Source organism: Panthera leo, chromosome E2 (assembly GCF_018350215.1).
Source record: "Panthera leo isolate Ple1 chromosome E2, P.leo_Ple1_pat1.1, whole genome shotgun sequence".
NCBI lineage: Eukaryota > Metazoa > Chordata > Mammalia > Carnivora > Felidae > Panthera > Panthera leo.
This window is the reverse complement of record NC_056693.1, coordinates 13876465-13898457: the sequence shown is the minus strand read 5'-3', so window position 1 is coordinate 13898457 and position 21993 is coordinate 13876465. Positions and strand designations below refer to the sequence as shown.

The 21993-nt window shown below is 44.2% G+C and overlaps 1 protein-coding gene and 1 long non-coding RNA gene across 2 annotated transcripts; one reads left to right on the top strand and one right to left on the bottom strand.

The window, feature by feature from the left end:
- The first annotated feature begins 366 nt into the window (after positions 1–366).
- Positions 367–9465, top strand: LOC122208297. Its single transcript, XR_006197190.1, has 3 exons — positions 367–388; positions 1857–1939; positions 9396–9465. It is a non-coding gene; the product is annotated as an uncharacterized LOC122208297 (long non-coding RNA).
- Positions 9466–11770: 2305 nt separating this feature from the next.
- On the bottom strand, positions 11771–21736 carry LOC122208296 (cytochrome P450 2G1). The gene is made up of 9 exons (XM_042919200.1): positions 21557–21736; positions 20794–20956; positions 19133–19282; positions 17499–17659; positions 17072–17248; positions 16214–16355; positions 14621–14808; positions 14365–14506; positions 11771–12262 (listed from the first exon to the last, which is right to left on the bottom strand). Exons 1-9 carry the CDS (start codon positions 21734–21736, stop codon positions 12081–12083), a joined length of 1485 nt encoding a protein of 494 aa, XP_042775134.1. The 3' UTR covers positions 11771–12080.
- Between the last annotated feature and the right edge of the window lie 257 nt (positions 21737–21993).

Below are 21993 nucleotides of genomic sequence, written 5' to 3'. Positions count from 1 at the left end.
GAGCACTTGAGAAGAGAAGGTGGGGGATGGGAGAGTGTGTGAGGTACCCTAGGGGTGATTGGGGATTGGGCAGGGTGGTCAGCAGCAGGCAAAGGGAATGACAGCAGGAGAGCTTTGGAAAAACTCCTGAGTCAGGAGAGAGCTGGGCCCTGGATGCTGAAAGTGGTTGTGAGGACAGATGGTGGCCCTGCTGTCCTGTCCTCGGTGACCTTCTTCCTTAACAAGAGGGTGCTCCCCTTTGGTGAGCACTAACTATGAAGAGGCAGTGTGCAAACTGTGATCTCATGGAATCCTTCTGGCAGTGGGGTTCTGTCATAGCATCTTCATTTTGCTGTTCAGAAGAACAAGCCTCCCTACAGCCACCTACTGGAAGTCACACAGGTGGCAGGTAGGCAACTGGGATTTGAACCCTGTCCATTCCTTCCTCCATTGACTGGCCTAGCCCACCCTGAAGGCCAAGTGGAGACCAAGTCTAGCAATGGGTGGCGTGGAGACTAGCATCAGTGTTGGACGCAGAGATACAGTGGCAGGCTCTGTTTTCAATCCTAGACGCTAGGATTGAAAACAGGTTGGCCCTGAACTTGATATCAGGAGATCGTTAACAGAGCCATGTCTGGTGCCAGGAGGGTCTGAGAGCAGGCCCAGGTGGCCATCGGGGTGGCTTCAGGGTGGCATCATGAAGCTCTGGGGTTGGTCCCAGCAGACTCTGACATGAGCACCATGTGGGTGCTGGACTGGTCTTCAGTGGGCCTGAGAGGGGCCCCGATGGGCACAAGGCAGCATCTGATAGCTGGACCCCCTGCTCAGATGCTAGCCCTAACCTTAGAGGAGTGCAGGTGCATGAGGTTGGCACTCTCAGTACTGGTATGTTGCTCTAGGCCCCTGAGCCAGAGTCCTATGAGGGAGGGAACAAGGGGCAGAGAACAAAGCAGAAAGAGGAATGTTGTTTGTTGAGTTGTGCTTTTTTTGTTGGTTTGTTTTATTGTATGTGTGTGTGTGCCTTGGCAGGGAATGTTTTTGGTTTTAATGAAGGGAGGGGTAATAGTACAGGCTTGGCAGGTATCAGTTTCCCTAAACCCAACCAAGCCTATATTAACAATTAAGAGTATGATTAAGCTCTGGATTGGAATCCCTTGTCCCTTCTTTGTTGTGGGACCTTGAACAGGTCACCTCACCTCTCTGAGTCTCATGGGGCCAATAACAGGACCCACCTCTTAGCCTATTTTCAGAGGAGTCATGGGTTCATGCGTGTGAAGTACATGGCAGTGAGTGCCAACGAATGGTAGCTGTTCTGATTACTCCACAGAATGAAGGACATGAGTAAGGGGTTCTCTAAATCCCCTTCTGGATTTGATCTTTTCTGGTCTAAAGTTCTGAATACTTCTTCTTTGGGAAAAGAGAAAGGGAGAGAAAACCTTGTGGGAACCTGCCTGCCTTTCCTTCCTTGGCACAGCTGAGCCTTCCCCCCTGGGGCTGATAATAGGACATTGACCTTGGATGTGTGTGCAGACCAGTGTGCAGACCAGTGTGAATGCACACCAGCCCTTGTCTGTCTATGGGTAACTGAGTACATGCTTTGGGGTATGCCTGTTAAGGGATGTCTACACATATGTCTGTGTGTGCACCCTCATGTCTGACTGTGTGTTAATGGTGTATGTGCACGTACTACTGGTGACTGGGTATGGGCATGTGGATGGACACGTGTGTGTGTATTCGGGCACAGTGTGTAGGCACGTGGGTCACGCTGTGTGCACTTGTCTGAGATCTGCTTGTGCCTGTCTGTGTTTGCATTCAAACAATGCTGACCCGGCTCTGTCTCCCTTCTCTAAACACCAGCTGATTCCCTTATTTTTCAGGGTATTGCCTCGCTCAGTTTTCAAGGGTTACACTCAGCGGAAAAAGCCTGCATCGGACGCATGTGTCCTGAGAGCATTCTGAGGTGGGTCAACTCCTATTGCATGAACTCAAATATCCACTCAGAAAATTCTCTCCCATAGTCTCCCCCAGGCTCCTGAGCCATCAACACTTTTAAGACAGTCATCCAGGGGTGCTTGCGTGGCTCAGTCGGTTAAGTGTCCGACTTGGTCTCAGTTCATGTTCTCGCTGTTCGTGGGTTCCAGCCTCATGTCGGACTCTGTGCTGACAGCTCAGAGCCTGGAGCCTGCTTCCCATTCTGTGTCTCCCCCTCCCTCTGCTCCTCCCCCACTCGTTCTCTCTCTCTCTCTCTCTCAAAAAAGAATAAACATTTTAAAAACATATTAAAAAATTTCCAGACAGTCATCCAACCAGTGCTCAGTCAACCCACCACTCCATGACGCCTGTGCTGAGGGATGCTGAGGACACTAAGGTGACCAAGACAGACTGTGCCCCACCCTCATGGAACTGTCATGCCACAAGGGAGACAGAGCAGCTACAAGTCAGTGAAGCTCAGAACACACAGGGCTGGGGTGAGAAGTCACAGACAGAGGAGTCATGGTGGGGATGGGGGAGACAGAGGAGTCAGGGCAAGGTTGGGGGAGACAGACAGAGGGGTCAGGGCAGGATTGGGTGGCACAGGTGTCTGTAGGGGCCCAGAAGTGGTACCTGTTTCAACCTTGTCAACTCAGGCTGAGTCACCTGAGGGCAAAGTAGGGATTTTTCAGGGCAGGATAGGGAGAGTAGAGAGGGAGAATTGTGGGCAGAGGAATCCAAGTGCCAAGGCAGTGGAGCATGGTCGGGTGCTGTTAGGGTGGAAGGATCTGGGGCCCTGCGCACTGATGAGGCTGTAGCCATCAGCAGGGGTCAGACCTGCTGGACCTTATGTGACTTGGTGGGGAGCTGGACCGTGTCCTAAGATGATGGGGAGCCCCAGGAGGGGTGTAGGCAGGGGAAGAAGATGGTTAAATTTGTGTTTCAGAGGGATTGTTCAGGTTTTTGGAGAAGCTGAGACTATAGATGGAGAGACATAGAAGTAGCTTCTATAGGCTCCAGGTGACAGAGGACAGGGCCATGAGCATGGGGAGGAGGCATGGGCTGGAGAAAGATATGGAAGGACAAACGAATTCTTCCTTGGTTATGTGGTGGTTGTGTGGGGTGAGGTGGGGGTAGAGCCCAGTGTGGGGGTAGGGGGGAGTGTCATGCATTGGTTTGGGGACACAGATCAGGAGCAGGTTTGAGGCAGGAGACATGTTGGGGAACTGGGCACAATCCCTGCTTCTAGGGATTTCTTAGACTGGTGAGAGAGCAGATCCGGATAAACCAAAATCTTCAATGATCCCATTAGTATTCATTAACAGTTATTTGTGATAATTTACTACTTGGGGTTGAGGATTGGGAGTGCTTCCTAGAGGCGGTGTCGTTTGAACTGGGTCTTGCAGGATGAGCTCACAGGTGGGGGAGGAGAGGAGGGCAGGGCAGAGAGAGCCTCACAAGCCAGGCTTGGCCATGTGAGATGGTGGGACAGAGCAGATGTCTGTGACCGCTACACCCCCTGCTCCCTCTGCCATCCTCATCAATCAACTTTCTGCCCTCTACCCCCAGCCTGACCCAAACTCCAGAAAACCTGGCTCACGGTCACAAGTGTGCCTGAAATCTATGACCCTCTCCCAAAGGAGATTGTTTGTTTAATTGAAGTAAAGGGGCCCCTTGGCTCTTTCAGTCAGTAGAGCGTATGGCTCTTGATCTTGGGGTTGTGATTTCAAGCCCCACACTGGGTGTAAAGTTTATATGTATATATACATTTATACATATATATAAATTTATATGTATGTGTATATATGTATATGTATATATGTATATGCATATATGTAATTAAATAAATCAAGATAATACTTATTTAAAAAATTAACCCTTTTAATGAAAACAGTTCATAGCAGTTAGTACAATTTACTACATTCACAGAGGTGAGAAATGAACCACCTCTCACTAGTTTCAAAACATTTCCAAGTGAAAATCTTAGGTAAGCCTTCTTGGTTTAAATTTATTTTTTAATGTTCTTTTTTTAATGTTTATTTTTTGAGGGAGAGAGAGAGAGACAGAGCATGGGGGGTGGTGCAGAGAGAGAGGGAGACAGAATCCGAAGCAAACTCCAGGCTCCAAACTGTTAGCCCAGAGCCTGACGCCGGGCTTGAACTCATGAACCAAGAGATCATGAGCTGAGCTGAAGCTGGATGCTTAACCGACTGAGACACCCAAGTGCCACTTCTTGGTTTAAATCTAAATGCTAGTACTGCTGACAATGATAGCATTCCATAGCCTATGATCTTACCCTGTGAAGCTCTTTATGGGCATCTTATTCAAGTCCTCACTGCAAGCCTGTGAGGTTGGGTTTATCATGCCCAGTTTGCAGATGAGTTAAGTAAGGCCCAAAGAAGTGGAAATGAGTTGTTTTGGGCTCCACGGCTGATCAGGGTAGAGCCTGGGCCTGGCCTTGTGTTGACTCTAGATTTCATGCTCTTAACCCCACTCTGGGCTGCCAAGCCCCGCCTTTTTTCTTTATGAGACATCAGCAAACTGTTGCTGATAATCCTGTGGTTTGAAAACTTCCTTGTAAGCCTAAAAGAAAAGATTTCAAATGTTCAAAAGGAAATAAAAGTAAAACCGGTCTTTCAATAGGAGGGAGGCTTGACCTTCAGCTGTGTTTGCTTCTTTGGGACATTAACCAAAGGCTGGGTAACCAGTGTCACACAGTGAAGGGGAGAATGAGTAGAACCAGGTGTTTGATCAGAGACTGAAGTGTTTGTGTTCAGGTTTTAGACGGCGGCCAGGATCAGGGTGGGCTGCGGGAGTGTGGCTGAAATGGCATCAAGGGAAGGCCAAGGAGAAGGAGAAAGTCAAGGTGCTTTCTGTCTGGTTGCTGGGACAGCTCTTGCCAAAGGCCACTCTCATGCCTTCTTGTAGAAGCAGGGCTGCTCTTGGAGGAGAGAGAGGGAGAAAGTTTGAGAGAAGACGGCCAAAGGAGACAGATTCAAAAAAAGGGAAGGGTTTTCCTAAGAGGGTGGAGGGCTATACTCTAGAGGGGCTGTGGGGAGTTTCTGACTCTGGTCATGGTTGAGTAGCTCCTACTGGATCAAGCATCCTGAAAATAACAGCCATCAACTCCGAATAAAATGTTAAAAACAGCAGCAGCAACAGCAACAACAACAGCAACAACAACCACAACAAATGATTCCCTGACATCACTGGAGAGTGGATCAAAGCAGGCAGATACTGAATGGGGTCAAAAGAAAGGAATTTCCAGTGATTAAAGCTTTTGGCCTGAGGCAGGTGGGGACAGTGCCTTGAGGATGGCTGGAACGCAGGCAGAAGCTTTGTTAAGTTTTCTGAGTTGAAGGATTAGAGGACAGAATGCAGAGTGACTACAGAGCCTGGTGGCAGCAGTGACAGGGTCTCCAAAAGGTAAGAGCTGGAGTTGGGGAGCCCCAAATCTGTAAAAACTCTGCCCACATGTCTGACTGTTTGTTGAAGTGCTTAGGTGCTCGGAAACTCCCCGAGGTGGCAGGTGAGGTTAAAAGAACTTAAAAGAGATTTCAGAGCTGTGCATTTGAGTTCAGTCAAGTTAACTGCTCTCTGAAACAAAATGAAAGAGATTAATATTCTTCAGTAGAACATTAGAGAATCCAGAGTCTTTATAGTATATTACTTGTCATATCCAGGATAAAATCCAAAATATATGGGCATAGAAATATACAGGAATATATGATCATACTCAAGAGAAAAGGCAATTGATGGAGATTGAGCCTGGCATGTTCATACTGCTGGAATTTATCTGAGGAGATTTAGAAGCACCTATTATGTCCATGTTCAAAGATGTCTGTGGTTTTGAGAAGCAAGAGGTATTGACCTACCTTCTGACTGTGAGACTCATCAGAGGTGGTCAAATGTGTCACCTTCATTGGAGAAAGTGTTAGGGAAAGCTGTGCTCTTGAGAGGAGAGCCTGTTTTGAATAAGATTGGGAAATGGACAGAAAATTTGGACAAGCAGTTTATGTATGAAGCAAATATTAATAGGACACCGACTATGTGCCAAGCGCTGTTTCAGTGGTTGAGGATATAGCAGTCAAGCAAACGGTCCAGCCTCTGACCCTGTGTGGTTACATTCTAAATGTGTCCAGGAATTTAGGTCAAAGACATTCTGCTCAGAAACCCATTTGGGGAAAGGGTCATGGAAGCAGGAAGGAAATAAATGGTGTTATAACAAGCCAGCAGATAATAATAATGGCCGTATTTATTATTATAGCTAATGGTTATCAAATGCCATGCGAGAACTATGCTAAGTGAGATTTTAGCAACAGCTCTGTGAGATAGGGTATGTTATTCTTTTTTTAATTTTTTAATGTTTATTTATTTTCGAGACACACACACACAGAGCATGAGCAGGGGAGGGGCAGAGAGAGAGGGAGACAGAATCCAAAGCAGGCTCCAGGCTCTGAGTTGTCAGCATAGAGCCCGATGTAGGGCTTGAACTCACAAGCTGTGAGATCAGGACCTGAGCTGAAGTCAGATGCTTAACTGACTGAGCCACCCGGGTGCCCCTGGTTATGTTATTCTTTACAGCTTTCAAGTGAAGAAGCTGAGATCACCAACTCAGAAGTTGCAGAGCTAAGGAATCAAGTCTGCCTGTTCAAAGGGCTCCATCTTTTAATCACTAGACCATATGGTAGTCTACCAGGCAGGCGTTGGAAATAGTAAGAGGAACAACAACAGGCTGGTTTGAGTGAAATCAGTTCACATACAGCTTCAATAGCTAGTGATACATACACTTTAATCCTTACATGAAGTTCACACTCGGTTTTGAGAGCATGGGTTTGGGCTCTTTTAAGGAGTTTGGTCTTTTGGGACACCTTTCAGAGTTGGCCTGCATTTGAGAATTTCCACAATTTCTGACCAGATTTCAACTCTGAGTCAGCCTTGCTGTTAAGGTAAGTCAGAGAGAGGGGATTTTAAAATCTTGGGGAAATGCACACAAAGTAGTTTGCACTTCCTGTAATTTCAGAATTAGCAAGGTCAACATTTTTTAAAGTTTATTTATTTACTTTGAAAGAGAGAGAGAAAGAGAGAGAGCATGTGCAAGTGGGGGAGGGGCAGAGAGTGAGGGAGAGAGAGAATCCCAAGCAGGCTCCATGCTGTCAGCACAGAGCCCGACTCAGGGCTCAATCTCATGAATCGTGAGATCATGACCTGAGCTGAAATAAAGAGTGAGACAATTAATTGACTGAGTTACCCAGGTGCCCCATAAGGTCAACATTTTATCCCTCTCTGCATTATGGCTTTTTCTGCTAATCCCAAGGAGATGGGCAGAAAGACGTCAGGGGCTAGAGAGAAACACTGGAAGTTTAAAATGAAAAAAAAAAACAATTTTTTAAATGTTTATTTATTTTTGAGAGACACAGAGAGACAGAGTGCAAGCAGGGGAGGGGCAGAGAGAGGGAGACACAGAATCTGAAGCAGGCTCCAGGCTCTGAGCTGTCAGCACAGAGCCTGACGTGGGGCTCAAACTCACGAACTACAAGATCATGATCTGAGCCGAAGTCGGACGTTTAACTGACTGAGCCACCCTATCTTTCCATGTTTAAGCTCAGTGAGTACCCCTTTGTTCTGCTTAAGCATGTGTATCATATAGCACGTGACCAATGCCAGTGCTATGTCTGTTCCCATGGGATGGGGACAAGGTCCTTCCATGTGGCAAAAGAGAGGTGCACTAGAGCTGAATTGCCCTGCATCACTGCTAGAAAAGACCATGGAGGAGGAATAGGCACTATTAAAGCTGATCTTGCCATCTCTTCTCAATGTCAATTCATCATTGTTCCATCCAGTACTTGACTATGCTGTATTTTCCTTGGCAACTCTGATACCAAGATGCGGTGGGCAAAAGTGTTTGGATTTCTATTTCTGGTGGTTGTCATGGTGATGATTTTTCCTACCCTCCACGTAGTTGGTGTCCTCTGCTGGGATTGGTAACCAGTGCATGGTGGTTCTGCTCTCTTGGGATTGATAACCAATGCATGCTGCTCTGCTAGACAATGCACATGTGGATTATTTATCTTATTTTTGTCTTTCTAAACACAGTTGAAATAAACATCCCTGTGTTTCCATCTCTGCATGCTTTTCTGAAGTATAATTGTTGGGTCGAAAGGTATGTACAGAGAAGATGTTTCTTTTTTTGAAAAATTTTTATTAGTTTATTTATTTTTTGAGAGAGAGAGAGAGAGAGCAGAGGAAGGGCAGAGAAGGAGAGGGATAGAGAGAATCCCAAGCAGGTTCCACGATCAGTGCACAGAGCCCGATGTCGCAAGATCATGACCTGAGCTGAAATCAAGAGTCAAGCACTTAACTGACTGAGTCACCCAGGTGCTCCAATGAGAAGATGTTTCTAAAACTAGAGATAATTAGACAAATCACAAAAAATAGAAAGAATTTGACTTCATAAGTAATAAATTATTTAAGAAATCTGAATTCAAGGGAAAATGCATCATGAAAATCTCTTTACCCAAAACCCAAATTCTGAATATAGAGTAGGTACATGGGTCAGAGATAGAAACTGATAACTCAGAAAAATAGAAATGCAAGGATGAACACACAAAAGTCCTGTCTCATTACTAATCAAAGAAACAAAAACCTAAACTCATAGCATGTTGCCTTTACTTGATCATTAAATTGGCAAATTTTGAAAAGAATGACAATATATGTGTCTCATGAGGGAGCAGTGTGGGAAATTCTGGTAAAGAAATGATAAAAACCAAACATGAAGGTGTTAAGGACAATGACGGATATGGATAGAGAGGGCTTTTCACACACTGCAGAGTTAAAGTCTCAAGAGCTTCTGGACAATCCATAAAGAATTCATTTGCTTTTATTGATGACCCATCTAACTGCCCAAGGGCAGAACTAGCCTCTGATAGCAGCCAGCTCATCAGCAACCCATTCAAGAAAAGGAAAATGAAGTCCATATTCCCCTAATGCCTAGCTTTTCCTTCTGTGTCTATCACTTTCTGTTATATAACTCTGGTTCTGGTCTTTGTTAGATGAAACCCATATATTACTGGTCTTCCTTGATACCAGTAATTAATGTGCTGGACTATGAGCCATGTGGTCTGTGACTGACTCTATCCTGGTCACCTTAGTGTCAGCAGATCCCAACCGTGTGCGGGACTGAGGATAGGAATGTGTCTGTTTGTTTGTTTTTTTAGTTTACTTATTTATTTTTGAGAGAGACAGAGAGAGAGAGAGAGAGAGAGAGAGAGAGAGAGGAGATAGAGAATCCCAAGCAGGCTCTACACTGTAGTGTTTAACTGATTGAGCCACTCAAGTGCCCCTTGATGTACTTTTTTTGATGGAATGAGACTCTGTCAGTTTTGTGTGGAGATCTGGGTCTCTTCTTGCCCAATTTTTTTCATACATTCTTTTTTCATTTGCAGGTGTCACATCAACACCTGGATTTGAAGACCTTCCTGACCCATTCTGTTCCTTCTCTCTCTAATCATTCACAGGCATTACCCCTCTGTGAAATGCTTACCCATCCTCTGCTTCCCAGAAGACCCAATAGACATATTGTGTATATAAGAATGACGTTTGTTGTTTCTGGCTCACCCCATCTCAAAATCCTTTCCAGTTTTTGGAAAATTCCCTATTCTGAAATTCTTGGTGAGGAGCAAGCTTTTGCCATCCATCACAGCAGATGGAAGAGCCATTTATTCTTCCTCACCAAACACTGAGCTCTAAAGCTTTAACATGTGACTTACTGGATAGTCCTGCCTGGAACTCTGAATCGTGAGGAAATCACAAAATCACAAATACCATCAGGAAGTTGTCTACAGTGGTGCCAATGGGTCAAGAGTCCCATGGCAGTGGTCTAGTGCCCAGGGTTGCAGGTGTCATTGGGGGGACAATGGAGGCAGCAGCCCCTGGCTGTTAACTCTTTTTTTTTCCTACTCACAGTCTGAGCCTGTGTCTCCAGAATTCAGAAAATAATATGCACTTATTGATAAACTTACAGCAGCCAGCAGCCCTATATACGTAAGTAGCCAAAATCTGTTCATGTTCCCTAAAATTACAAAGCCAACTATTATGGGGACTCATGTGCCTGGGACACATGAGGTTAAAAGAGAGATTCCAAAGAATGAGGTCTCATCCCTGACCCTCTATGTCTCCCACCCTGCATCCAATTAATCAGCAAACCCTGCCAGTTCTATCTTCATAGCAGATTCCAAATCCACCTACTTTCCCCCGCTTGCACAACTGGTATTTCTGCTATCCCTCCCTCAATCTATTCTTCATGCATCAGCTAGAGTTTGCTTTTAAAATAAGTCAGTGTATGGGGGCGCCTGGGTGGCTCAGTTGGTTGAGCATTTGACTTCAGCTCAGGTCATGATCTTGCGGTTTGGGTTTGAGCCCTGCGTCAGGCTCTGTGCTGACAGCTTGGAGCCTGGAGCCTGCTTTGGATTCTGTGTCTCCCTCTCTCTCTCTGCCCCTCCCTTGCTCGCACTCTGTCTCTTTCTCTCAAAAATAAATAAACATTTTTAAAAATTACCAAAAAAAAGTCAGTGTATGTCACACCCTATGCTCACCAGGAACCATTATCTCACTCAGACTAAAAGCCCAGGTCCTTATTGAGGTCCATGAGGCTCCACACAATCTGGCCTTTTCATGCCCTGCCCTCTTCCCATTTACCCCTACTCCCTCCCTCCCTCCTCCACTCCAACTACAGTCTCTTTGCGGATTCTAGAACACACATACACAGCCTCCCACCTTACCACTCTGCTGTTTTTAATCTCCTTGCCAGAAACACTTATTCCCAGATACCTGCATAACTTGCTCACCTTGTTGGAGGTGACACCTACCCTGGCCTGATTATAATCCCAAACTTGGAATCTGTGCTGTTCTAACATGCTGTATCATTTACTCATTGGTTATGTTTATTCTTCATTGTCTACCTCTCCCACTAGAATGAAACTCCACCAGGACAGGAGTTTGGGTGTGTTTTGTTCACTGATGGATCCCAAGTACCTGAAGAAGGTACTGGCACATGTTGGGTATTCAATAAACATTGGTTGAGTAAAATGAGATATGAGGGAAAGCTTTCATCCAGCAAGCATGTTGTTGGAGTTTGGAAATAGAATAATAGAAGTCAGGGTGTCTGAACTATTCATCAAAATGGAATGAGGAGAATTTGGAACTGGGAATTTTGAAAGAAGTTCCTTCTAGACCAGAAAGGCAGGTTTAGAGGGAGAGAAGATTGATGGAGGTGGGGGTCAAGGAGCCAGCAAGACGGTTGAACATGGAGTATTAAGGGGGTGAACCATCAAGTGGGAAATCCCTGGTGGTTGACTGCTACGAAGGATAATTAGTAACAAGGATGTCTTGAGGGTCCCTGGGTGGCTCAATCAGTTAAGCCTCCAACTCTTGATTTCAGCTCAGGTCATGATCTCACTGTTGGATCAAGCCCCGGGTCCGGCTCTGCGATGACAGTGCGGATCTTGCTTGGGATCCTCTCTCTCCCTCTCTTTGCTCCTCTCCCTCCTTCTACCCCGCCTGCCTCTCAAAAATAAAGAAATAAACATTAAAAGAATAACAGGGATGTCTAAAATGTCATTTTAAGTTGTTTTCGAAGTCCTACAGTGATAGCACACACAACACACAAGAAGCCTGCTACACACAACAGTCTTGATACTCTGGCTGCATTTATTTTATTTTATTTTATTTTATTTTATTTTATTTTATTTTATTTTATGTGGGAGATGATAATCAGGGAGAAGATTGGTGAACTACATTTGGGTCACTATCAGTGCACACCTACACATGAAGACATAGAATCTACAGCAAGAATTTGGTGGAGATGGGAAGTGCGGGTGGAGGGGAATGTGAGAACGCAAATACTCCAGGTTGTTGCTGAAATCTGGGACAGCGCATTGCTTTTCTACTGGATCCAGCCGATACACAGCTCAATATTTGCAGGTGACCCTCACTGACCTGCAGAGCCATGACAGTAGGAATAGTACCTTCTCTTAGAGCTGTTGGGAGAATTTAGAGATGAGGTGGTGCACCTGTACCGGTGGAAAGAGCTGTGTTCTCCCACGGTTCCTTTCGCGCCCAATAGGGGGCGCTCAGCGGGCTTTGAGGCAGAGCTCATAGGTCGGAGGGATGTTGCCAAAGCCTGAGACCCTGGGTGTGATATCTATGTCATCGGGCGGCACCAGCGGGTGTAAAGAGAAGTTCTGAAGGATGGAGGTGAAGTAGAGAAAGAGTTCCATGCGGGCCATGGCCTCGCCCAGGCAGATGCGCTTTCCTGTGGGCACAGGGGAGGGCGAGAAGTCGGCTCATATCTGCACTGGGATGATAAGGGTGTGGGGAGCTTTCTGGCCCCATCACCCTTCTGACCCTGCTCAGCATCCCTGGGGTCATGATAATACCTACTTTGTGGGGTTATTATAAAGACTCTTACAGAGAGTGCTCAGCTTGGATTTGCCATTTATAGGGGGGCTCAACACGTGGCAGCTACTTCTCTGATGGTTTGATTCCACCAGATCCCAAGATGGAATGGTTCTAAAAAATCCTTGAATTTGAAGATTCTGTGCATTTCAATTTCTCAAACCTTTATCAAATGCCTACTAGGTGCCAGATACTAGTGAGTAAAAAAATTTTTGAAAAGAAAGCTCACACTTAAAGAGTACTTACTACTTGTTGGTCACTCTTCCAATAGTTTGGAGAAATGAATCTCCATTTTAAAGATTTTTCTTTTTAATTTTTGAGAGAGAAAGCACGTGCAAGTGAGCGGGGGAGGGGGAGAGAGAGAGGAAGGCACAGAATCCCAAGCAGGCTCCAGGCTCTGAGCTGTCAGCACAGAGCCCAGTGTGGGGCTTGAACTCACGAACTATGAGATTATGAGAACTATGAGATTATTATTTTTTTTTAGGGAGAGAACACAACCATAAGCTGGGGAAAGGTAGAGGGGAGAGCGGGGTGGGGGGGCTCTTAAGCAGGCTCTACCTTCAGTGCAGAGCCAGTGGCTGGGCTATATCCCATGACCCTGAGATCATGACCTGAGCCAAAATCCAGAGTCGGAAGCTCAACCAACTGAACCACCCAGGTGCCCCATGATTCTACCATTTGTAAATGGTGGGGTGGGGTCCTCTTTCCTAACCACAGCATTGACTCCAGGTTCAATGTGGTTTATACTTAAAATACTATTCTAAGCTAGTATGTCATGGGTCACAAGCTACTGTTCATTAGGCAAAACCACCTGCTGCCTATTTTTGTACTGCCTGTAAACTGTTAAAAAGAAAACCACAGGCCCAGAATGGAATCACTTATGTTAGGCCAAGTCATCAAACCAGGCTCAATATCTAACCTAATGGCAGTTTCAACCTCCCCTCCTGAAATGGAGTCTTAACCAGTTAGGAATTGTTTGATCAACTCCAATGAGGTGAGCTGTCACATGTACCCTCTCCGTCCCCCAAAGGAAAATGAGGTAATTCATCTAATAAGGCCCCCTGCTTTTCCCCTAGGGGAAGGTGACCTTGCCTGAAACAATCCTTTCTTTTCCTTTGCTAATAACTTCTTGGCCACCCTCCTTCCTATAAAGACCTTCCATTTCTACAAATCACTTAATAAATCCAATTATATATTCAAATTCACTCAACAGAATATTTGTTCTTTAAGAAAACTAAGAATGCAGGGGCACCTGGGTGGCTCAGTCGGTTAAGCGTCTGACTTTGGCTCAGGTCATGATCTTGCAGCTTGTGAGTTCGAGCCCTGCATCAGGCTCTGTGCTGATAGCTCAGAGTCTGGAGCCTGCTTTGGATTCTGTGTGTCCCTCTCTCTCTGCCCCACCCATGCTCATGCTCTGTCACTCTCTGTCTCTCAAAAATAAATAAACATTAAAAATTTTAAAAATATACTTTAAGAAAATTAAGAATGATTTTCACATTTTAAATGGTTGAAAACAATCAAAAGAAAGGTAACATTCTGTGACATGTGAATTCAATGAAATTTAAATTTCTATGTCTATTCAAATTTCATAAATAAAGGTTTTTCGCATCACAGACTTTCTCATGCATTTTTGTACTGTCCGTGATCACTTCTGCAGGACAGTGGGGCAGTTGAGTAGTTCAGACTGTATAGTTCAGACAGATACAATATGGCTGGTAAAAACTAAAATATTTTCTATTCCATCCTTAACAAAAAGAGTTTGCTGACCTCTGTTTAGTGCTACTCCTTTTCTAATTATCAGAGTCAATGCTTCTAATATCCTATGATTCCAAGATTCTGGGATTCTGGGAAATAGCATTCAACTTCCATTCAGACTTGAATGTCAAATACAGACCAATGGTTGGGGGGGGGGGCACATCTAGCATGTTCCTGGGGTGAACTCAGACCATAGAAACCTACCAGAGGAAAAAGGTACAAAGGCTTCATTCTTCTTGAAGCGGCCCTGCTCATCCAGGAAGTGTTGGGGATAGAAGGCATCTGGGTTGCGGAAGTATTTGGGGTCTTTGAGGACAGAGCCAAGTAGAGGGAACACATCGGTGCCCTGGGATGAAAATGGGAAGTTATGAGAAATCAGTGTTGGAGGATGGGAGCAGGGTACCAGGGGGAGAGACGGGTGGGGTAGAGGAAGAAAGGGTAACAATGAACCCAACTCCACCTTGGGCAGAAGGTAGCCTCGGAAATGAGTGTCCCGGATGACATTATGGGGGACACCCATGGGTACGATATCTGTCAGTCTCTGTATCTCATGGATCACAGCGTCTGTGTAGGGCATCTTGGCTCGGTCATCCACACTTGGGATTCGGTGTGGTCCAATCACCTGGTCAATCTCTTCATGGATCTTGGCTAGAAGGGGCCAGAAAACAAAGCAGACAAGGACACAGGGCGTGTTTCTAAGAGCCAAGGCTAGGCTATGGGTTTGTATCTTTAATACCTGTGGACCCTGAGGGAGCCAACCATGCGTGTTTGCATTGCCCCTTTATTCTTAACACCTGACACATTGGTGGGGTTAATAAATACTCGTCAGACCATTGGGAGGCACACAGCCTGGAGCCTTGAGTGCCCCCTGGGATGTTTGGTATTTATCTTGAAAGCACGAACCGAGCAGGGCAGTGTCCCCATCCCAGATAGGCTTTCATACACAGACTTTTGACAGACTGGGAAAAAAGTACACCTGCACCTCCTCCCTGCACCTCCCTGCACCTCCTGGATGAGTGGCCTTGAGGCAAATGGCTTTACCTTCTGAGCCTGTTTCTTCATCTTCCAAATGGGTGTGATGGTCCAAGTTCACAGAGTTGTAAAATTTACATAAAATCCAGTATTCAAATAACTAGAACAGCACCTAGCACATAGCAGGTGTCCATTAAATATGTGATTATTTAGATTAGTAAAACATGACTAGGACAATGGAGGAGAGACTAGAAAAGTTTGAGTGGAATCAAGTTAATCTCTCCCATCATCTATAATGAGGAAAAAAACTTTTTGGCTTGTTTTGAACTGCATTAGAAGGGAGAGGGGCCAAAATTAGGGGTTTTCCTTAAGCAAGGAATAAGTTCCTCATCGCTAGAGTTACCCAACCAGACCAGATTGCAATTTGTTGGGGATGGAGTCTGTCTGATTCTGGCACTATAGTCAGCTAAATAATGTCCATCAAATATATCTACCTCCTAATCCCTGGAACCCATGCATGTTACCACATAGGACAAAAAAGACTTTGAAGACATCATTAAGTTAAGGATCTTGAGATGTGTGATTATCCTCGATTATTCAGGTTGGCCCTAAATATAATCACAAGTGTCCATATAAGAGGGAAGCAGAAGGGTCAGAGTCAGAGAAGAAGATATGACAACTGAGGCAGAGAGATCTGAAGATGCTATGCTACTGACTTTGAAGATGGAGGAAGGGTCATGAGCCCAGGAATGCAAGAAATACAGCTCTCAGAGCTGAAAAAAGCAAGGAATCTGATTCTACCTTGGTTTGGCCCAGTGAAAACCTGTGTGAACTTCTGAACTCCAGCACTGTAAGATAATAGTTTTTGTTAATTTATTATGACAGCCATAGGAAACTAACATAAGCACCAAGTAGAAGATTCAATTAAATGGCCTTCCAAGCCAGAGATTGTGAGATTCCATATCCTGAGATTCTGAAGTGTGAAGAGTGTAAAGCTATGGGGTTATAAAGTATCGAGTGTACGTCTTCTTCTCTGTTGGGAGTGGGAGTCACCAGGTAAGCAGTTCAAGTGGACCCTCACCTTCCACCTCAGGATGCTTCATCATTAGCAGCAATCCATAACGTAGTGTAGAGCTCACAGTCTCTGTGCCCGCAAAGAAGAGGTTGAGAGTGGTGAGGACCAAGTTCTTGAGATTGAACTCCGTGTGGGGATTATTTTTATCCTGAAAACGAGAGGGATAGGAAATCGAATTACCTTCTGTCTTTATCTTCTTCTTTTCTCCCTTTGTGAAAACACAACTGATGTGTAAACTCAGTGGGTATCTGGGAGAGGAAATAGCCAAAGCAAAGTTCCTGGGGCCAGAGGGCACCTGGTGTGTTAGAGAAATAGCAAGGAGGAGGCCAGTGCAGTTGGAGTGGACAGTGAGGGGAACAGGAGGAGAAAAAAGTAGAGATTTGAAAGTTCTAGGACATTAAGCTATATAATTGTAAACTTCCAAGTGCTGAGGTTTGTATAATAAAAAATATATATGTTTCTAAAATTCTAAGACTCTGTGATACAGAAGTTAAATTTCTACATATTGAAGACTTTTAAGTTTAAACTCATGCTTAAAGACTTAAAAGTCTAAGCTTCTCAAATTCTAAGACTGTAAAGACTGGTTTTCCGTATTTGTAAGTCTCTGGTAGTTGTAATCATAAATGATTTAAAAGGGGTCAGGTTTTAAGTTTCATTGCTCCTAAAATTTTTAGATTCAAAGTTTATTTTAAAGGTGTAAGAGTTTATGTATGCTTTTACAGTTTCTATATCTCATCCATAAATAAAAGTCAACCATGTGAAACAATACTTTTTCTTTTGTCTATAACACGTTTATAGGTTAAAGTTGCAGTTTATAGGCTAAAGATAATGAGAGGAAATGATTGGGGAAAAGGGAAGAAGTACCTGGTGCATCTTGATGAGGAAGCAGTCAATGAAGTCCCGAGGGTTTTGTGGGTCAAGAGATACTTCGTTGATCTTGACCCTCGAGGCAATGAAGTCCTTGAGCTCCTCTATCAAGTAGTAGATGCGATTGTGTCTTCCTGGCAAATATTGCATGACTCCAGAATACATGTCATATAGCTGTGGGGAATAGGCAAAGAGGGTTTGTCAACAATGGGCATCTGGGGTCACCATAGGCTGAGTCTGGAGCCAGATAGTCAGGCTGAACATCCAGCACTGGGTCTGAGGATTGGGTGAGTCCATTTGCTTCTTGGAGACTCAGGGCATATTGATACTTGCCTCCCTGGGCTGTGGGGAGGATTAAGCGAGGTATAGGCAGATGCTTAGTTAACTGAGATTGGGGGTGGGCAGGGAGGTGGCTGGTGGGCACCTGGGCCCAGGGTGTGCTCATCTCAATGAAACTCTCATTGATCATCTGCAGCAGCTTCAGGAACTGCTTGTCTTCATAGTCAAAGCGGCTTCCAAAGACGACAGAACTGATGACATTTGAGACAGTGCGGCTCAGGAAGAAGGTGGGTTCGATGGGGGAACCTGGGTGATAGAAATTGTCTATGTTAGAGGCAATGATTAGGAGCACGGGATGGGGAATCATTTAGTCACAGATATGAGTCCTGACTCCACTGGTTCATAGCATGTGTTAGTTACTTCATTTGTTTTGTTTTGTTTTGTTTTGTTTTTTTGTATTTTGAGTCTAGATTTCCCAGTCTGCAAATTGGTTTAGTAACCACTAAACCTGAAGCTTCAATATAATTATCCATGTGAAATGCTTAGCACAGTCCCTGCATGTAGTAAGTACTCAGAAAATGCTAGTGGAGTTTAATCATCACCTTTTGGCATTAGTATTTAATTAATTGTGTTTGTGCTGTAGAGTCACAGATTTGGGAAAGAAGTTGTGGTATGGGACACATTAGGGGAAAAAAGGATGGCTGAATTATGTGTATCTCTATCAATGACTCCATTTGAGCTATTAAGAAAAATTTTCCCTTGGCCTCAGCTGCACCATTTAAAATAGGATTCTGGGGGTGCCTGGGTGGCTCAGTCAAACATCCGACTTCAGCTCAGGTCATGATCTCACTGCTCATGAGTTCCACATCGGGCTCTGTGCTGACAGCTCAAAGCCTGGAGCCTGCTTCTGATTCTGTGTCTCCCTCTCTCTCTGCCCCTCCCCTGTTCATACTCTCTCTCTTTCTCTCAAAAATAAATAAACATTAAAAAATAATTTAAAAAAATTAAAAAATAAAACAGGATGCTGGATTGGGGGACAATTTCTCCAACACAATGCTTCATAGTCACAAATACACAGTTTTGCAAATAATTTCTGGGGGTACATGAATGTTCAAAGCCTTTATGTAGACTGTTTAGCATCCATGAGACCCAGAAGAAAAATCTCTGATTTTGAGAAATTTATCTATCTCTTATCTATTCATCTCTGTAGTTCTTAGCTTCCGTGTCTTTTCTTCTCCAAATCCCATTGGTTCCAGACCTTATTTTGGGGCAACGATCAGACTCCTTAAAAAATATAATCAAATGGGCTTAAGAGTTTCAGATCTGCAGGATGAAACAATTCTAAAGATCTGTTTCACAACAATGTAAATATACTCAACACTGAAAAGTACACTTAGGAATGGTTAGGATGGTAAAAATTTATGTTATGTTTTTATAACAATTGTATGTATGTGTTATATGTATACAGATATATGTAATTAAATTTGATCCTGTCACTAGAAAAAGGTGCTAATTTACACATTGTAAAAGTCTGCATATGATTTCAGGAGCTCATAAAATTCTTGAGATCCACTGATTAAAGCTTCTGCACAAGTGGTCTTGAAGGGTCTTTCATGTTAACTTTTAACATGGAACCTGGCTGGAAATCTTAGTGAACCCTTAGTCTTTTTCATCCTTTCCCATTCTAGAGCTTTCTCCCACCAAGGCCCATCTTCTCACGACTGAGCTCTCTATAACCATTCAGTCATCTTGTAGCCCTGCCCCTTGTGACCTCCATACCCTTGGTCTTCCGTAATTCTTCTAGTAAGAAGCCAGCCTCCTCCTGGATCCGCTCCTCAATGCTCCGTTTTCCCATCCCGAAGTCCCGAAGAATGGTCAGGGAGAAGCGTCGGAGAATCCTCCATCGTTCTCCATTAGCCAGAGCTACACCTGCCAGAATCTCAATGTCAGCCTCCTGCCTCCCCTCCCCTTCCTGTGTCCAACTCTGTGATACACAAGGATTGGGATAAATTATGAAAGCTCTAGACTCTGCTCTCAAGGAAGCCCCTCCCAACTTCCTAGGCTTGATGGAGAGACTATGGTTCCCTCCCTACAGGACCTCAAAAACAGTCTAGGATTGAGATGGAAGGAAAGGAAATTAGGCTGGCAATGATTGGGGGAGATGAAGGAGAGTTTCTTACAGGATAATAACCCAGAACAGGATAAATAACTGGATGGATGCATAGGAATGTGGAGGGAGGTACAGATAGAATGCCATACACAATATCCTGGAATGGGGGACTACTTCTATTTTCTAATACCATTTGGATTCTCTAGACATAAGCATGCATATACACAGAAACTTACACCTGTATATCAATATACCTACACAAAAGGAATTCCCTTCTAGTAAGAAACATTTAGAAATTACTAGATGTGCATGGATTGATGAATTAATGTTGGAAACTTAATGAATTATTTCAGTGGATTAATGAATGGAAGGAAGAGCTTTTGACTGGAATGACTGATGAATGGAGAAAGACTCAATGGATGAATAAAGAGTTAATAATAGATAGTTTGAGATAAGAGGATAATTGGTTGGAAAGATATAAGGATGGAAAGATTAATAGATGAGTGAATGATGGAAGGATTAATGAATGAATGGATGAATGATGGATAGAGGGGTAAACGGAAAGTTAATTCATAGATGTCTAGATAAATTGGATAGAAAGATATTTGTATAGATGCTTGGGTGGCTTAGTTGGTTGAGCATCTGACTCTTGATTTCAGCTCAGGTTATGATCCCAGGGTCTTGGGATCAAGCCCCCGTTTGGCTCCACACTGAGTATGGAGGCTGCTTAAGACTCTGTCTCCCCCTCTGCCCCTCTCTCTTGCTCATGAACTCTCTTCTCTAAAAAAATAAAGAAAGAAAGAATAAGAAAGGCTAATTAATAAATGGATTTTTTGGTGGATGTATGGATCAATGGAAAAGTGGATAAATGGAAGGAGATGTATGTGGATGGATGGATAGAAGGAAGTATGGAAAGAAGAGCATGACACAGCTTGGAATTGAAAGGTGTGGGCAGTTAGAAATGAGTGTATAGATAACACTAAAAAGATATCTACTTAAATGGAGGCGGCAGAGACCTATGGGTTGAGTGTGTGTATATGTATAGAGAAATAAGAAGTTTGGCTATAAGGGCTTCAGTGGATACGCATTAAAAACAAAAGTAATGGAGCTGATACTCAAGAATCAGAGGGCTTGGGTTCAAAACAAAATGGTTCTACCACTTACTATATAATATTACCTAACCTTTCTCACCCTCAGTTTCCTCATTTGCAAAATTAGTAAGACATTAATATTCTCTCAAAGGAGTCAATGTAATAATTCATGTAGAGCACTTATCAAAGAACTGGGGACATAGGGAGTGTATATTCATTTTGTTGTTGTTGTTACTTACCATAACCTTGGAAGTTTCGCTCTATTGAAGCCAGTTCTCCACGGCCACTGAACTCATCAGCTCGGTCTACCAGGGCCTCCTTCACTGCCTCATGTCCACACAAAACAACTACAGGCCGTGGACCCATGTACACAGTGAAGACTGGGCCATACTTCTCCCTGAGCTAGGAGTGAAGGAAGACATAAGAGGAAGGAGCTATCTGGAGTACCAAGTATAGACCAATCAAGGACTTTAGGGGTGGAAATTTCAAGGGAACATAAATGTGGGAATAACAGATAAAAGTGAGTCTTGGGCTTGGAAGGACTATTGAGAAAAAGGCACAGATGCCTTGGATCCTGTGATCCTGGGTAAGACACCCCCCCCAACACCTCCATAATTATGCCTTAGTTTCCTCATCTGTAAAATGGTGGGCCTGGGTGAGCTAAGCTCCAAGATCTATGCTTCTCTATCTGCAATGTTTAATTTCTAGAACCTTAAGATTTCATGATACTGAGTGTCAACGTTCTAAGATCATCAGAGAGCATGAGTTCTTGTGTTTAAGGGTGTAAGGTGCTGTGATTCCAAAGTCCTGAGATTGTGAGAGTCTTAAGTTCCAGTGTGCCAGGAGTCTGTGTTTCCAAGAGTTTAAGATTCTGCAATTTCAGTATTCTAAGGTTTATGAAGTCTATGTTTCCAAGAGTCTGTGTTTTGGACATTAGAAGGTTATACATGTTTCTATGGAATTCATTGCTTTTGGCTCTGTGAGAGGAGTAGTCAGACTTACCTTCATGAAAGACTGAAAAGTGGCATCAGTACGGACTTGCAACAGGTTCCCCAGGAAAGGTATTGGTGTGGGACCAGGGGGCAGCTTCCCCCCCTTGTGTCTCCTTTTCCAGGCAATGAGGATAAGTAGGCAAGACAAGGAGAGTGCCAGAAAGATGGTGAAGGCCCCTCCCAGCTCCATGGTGCCAGGTTGAAGGGTTGTGTCCAGGGCACCAGATCCTTCTTAAATATGTTCTGGAAAATCAGCTGTGCAGAAATCTGAACACCCTGAGATTCAAGTTTTCCGGGTAGGGATGCCATTAGAGAGGATATTGCTTTATCTGGAGGGTGGTTATATAACCTATAATCACCCACATGAATAAAGGTGGATTGAATTCACCCAGGGAAATCCAATGGGGACATTCCTCTTTCTTTATATTTCCAGTCCCCCAGCTCAAC

Excerpts from the sequence above, each read along its gene's own strand:
- LOC122208296 (XM_042919200.1), bottom strand. The coding sequence starts at position 21,736 with ATGGAGCTGGGAGGGGCCTTCACCATCTTTCTGGCACTCTCCTTGTCT. Across the intron at positions 17,249-17,498 it reads TGAGCACACCCTGGGCCCAG|CTATATGACATGTATTCTGG; the intron begins GTGCCCACCAGC and ends TATTCCCCACAG. Across the intron at positions 12,263-14,364 it reads CTTTGTACCTTTTTCCTCTG|GAAAGCGCATCTGCCTGGGC; the intron begins GTAGGTTTCTAT and ends CTGTGCCCACAG.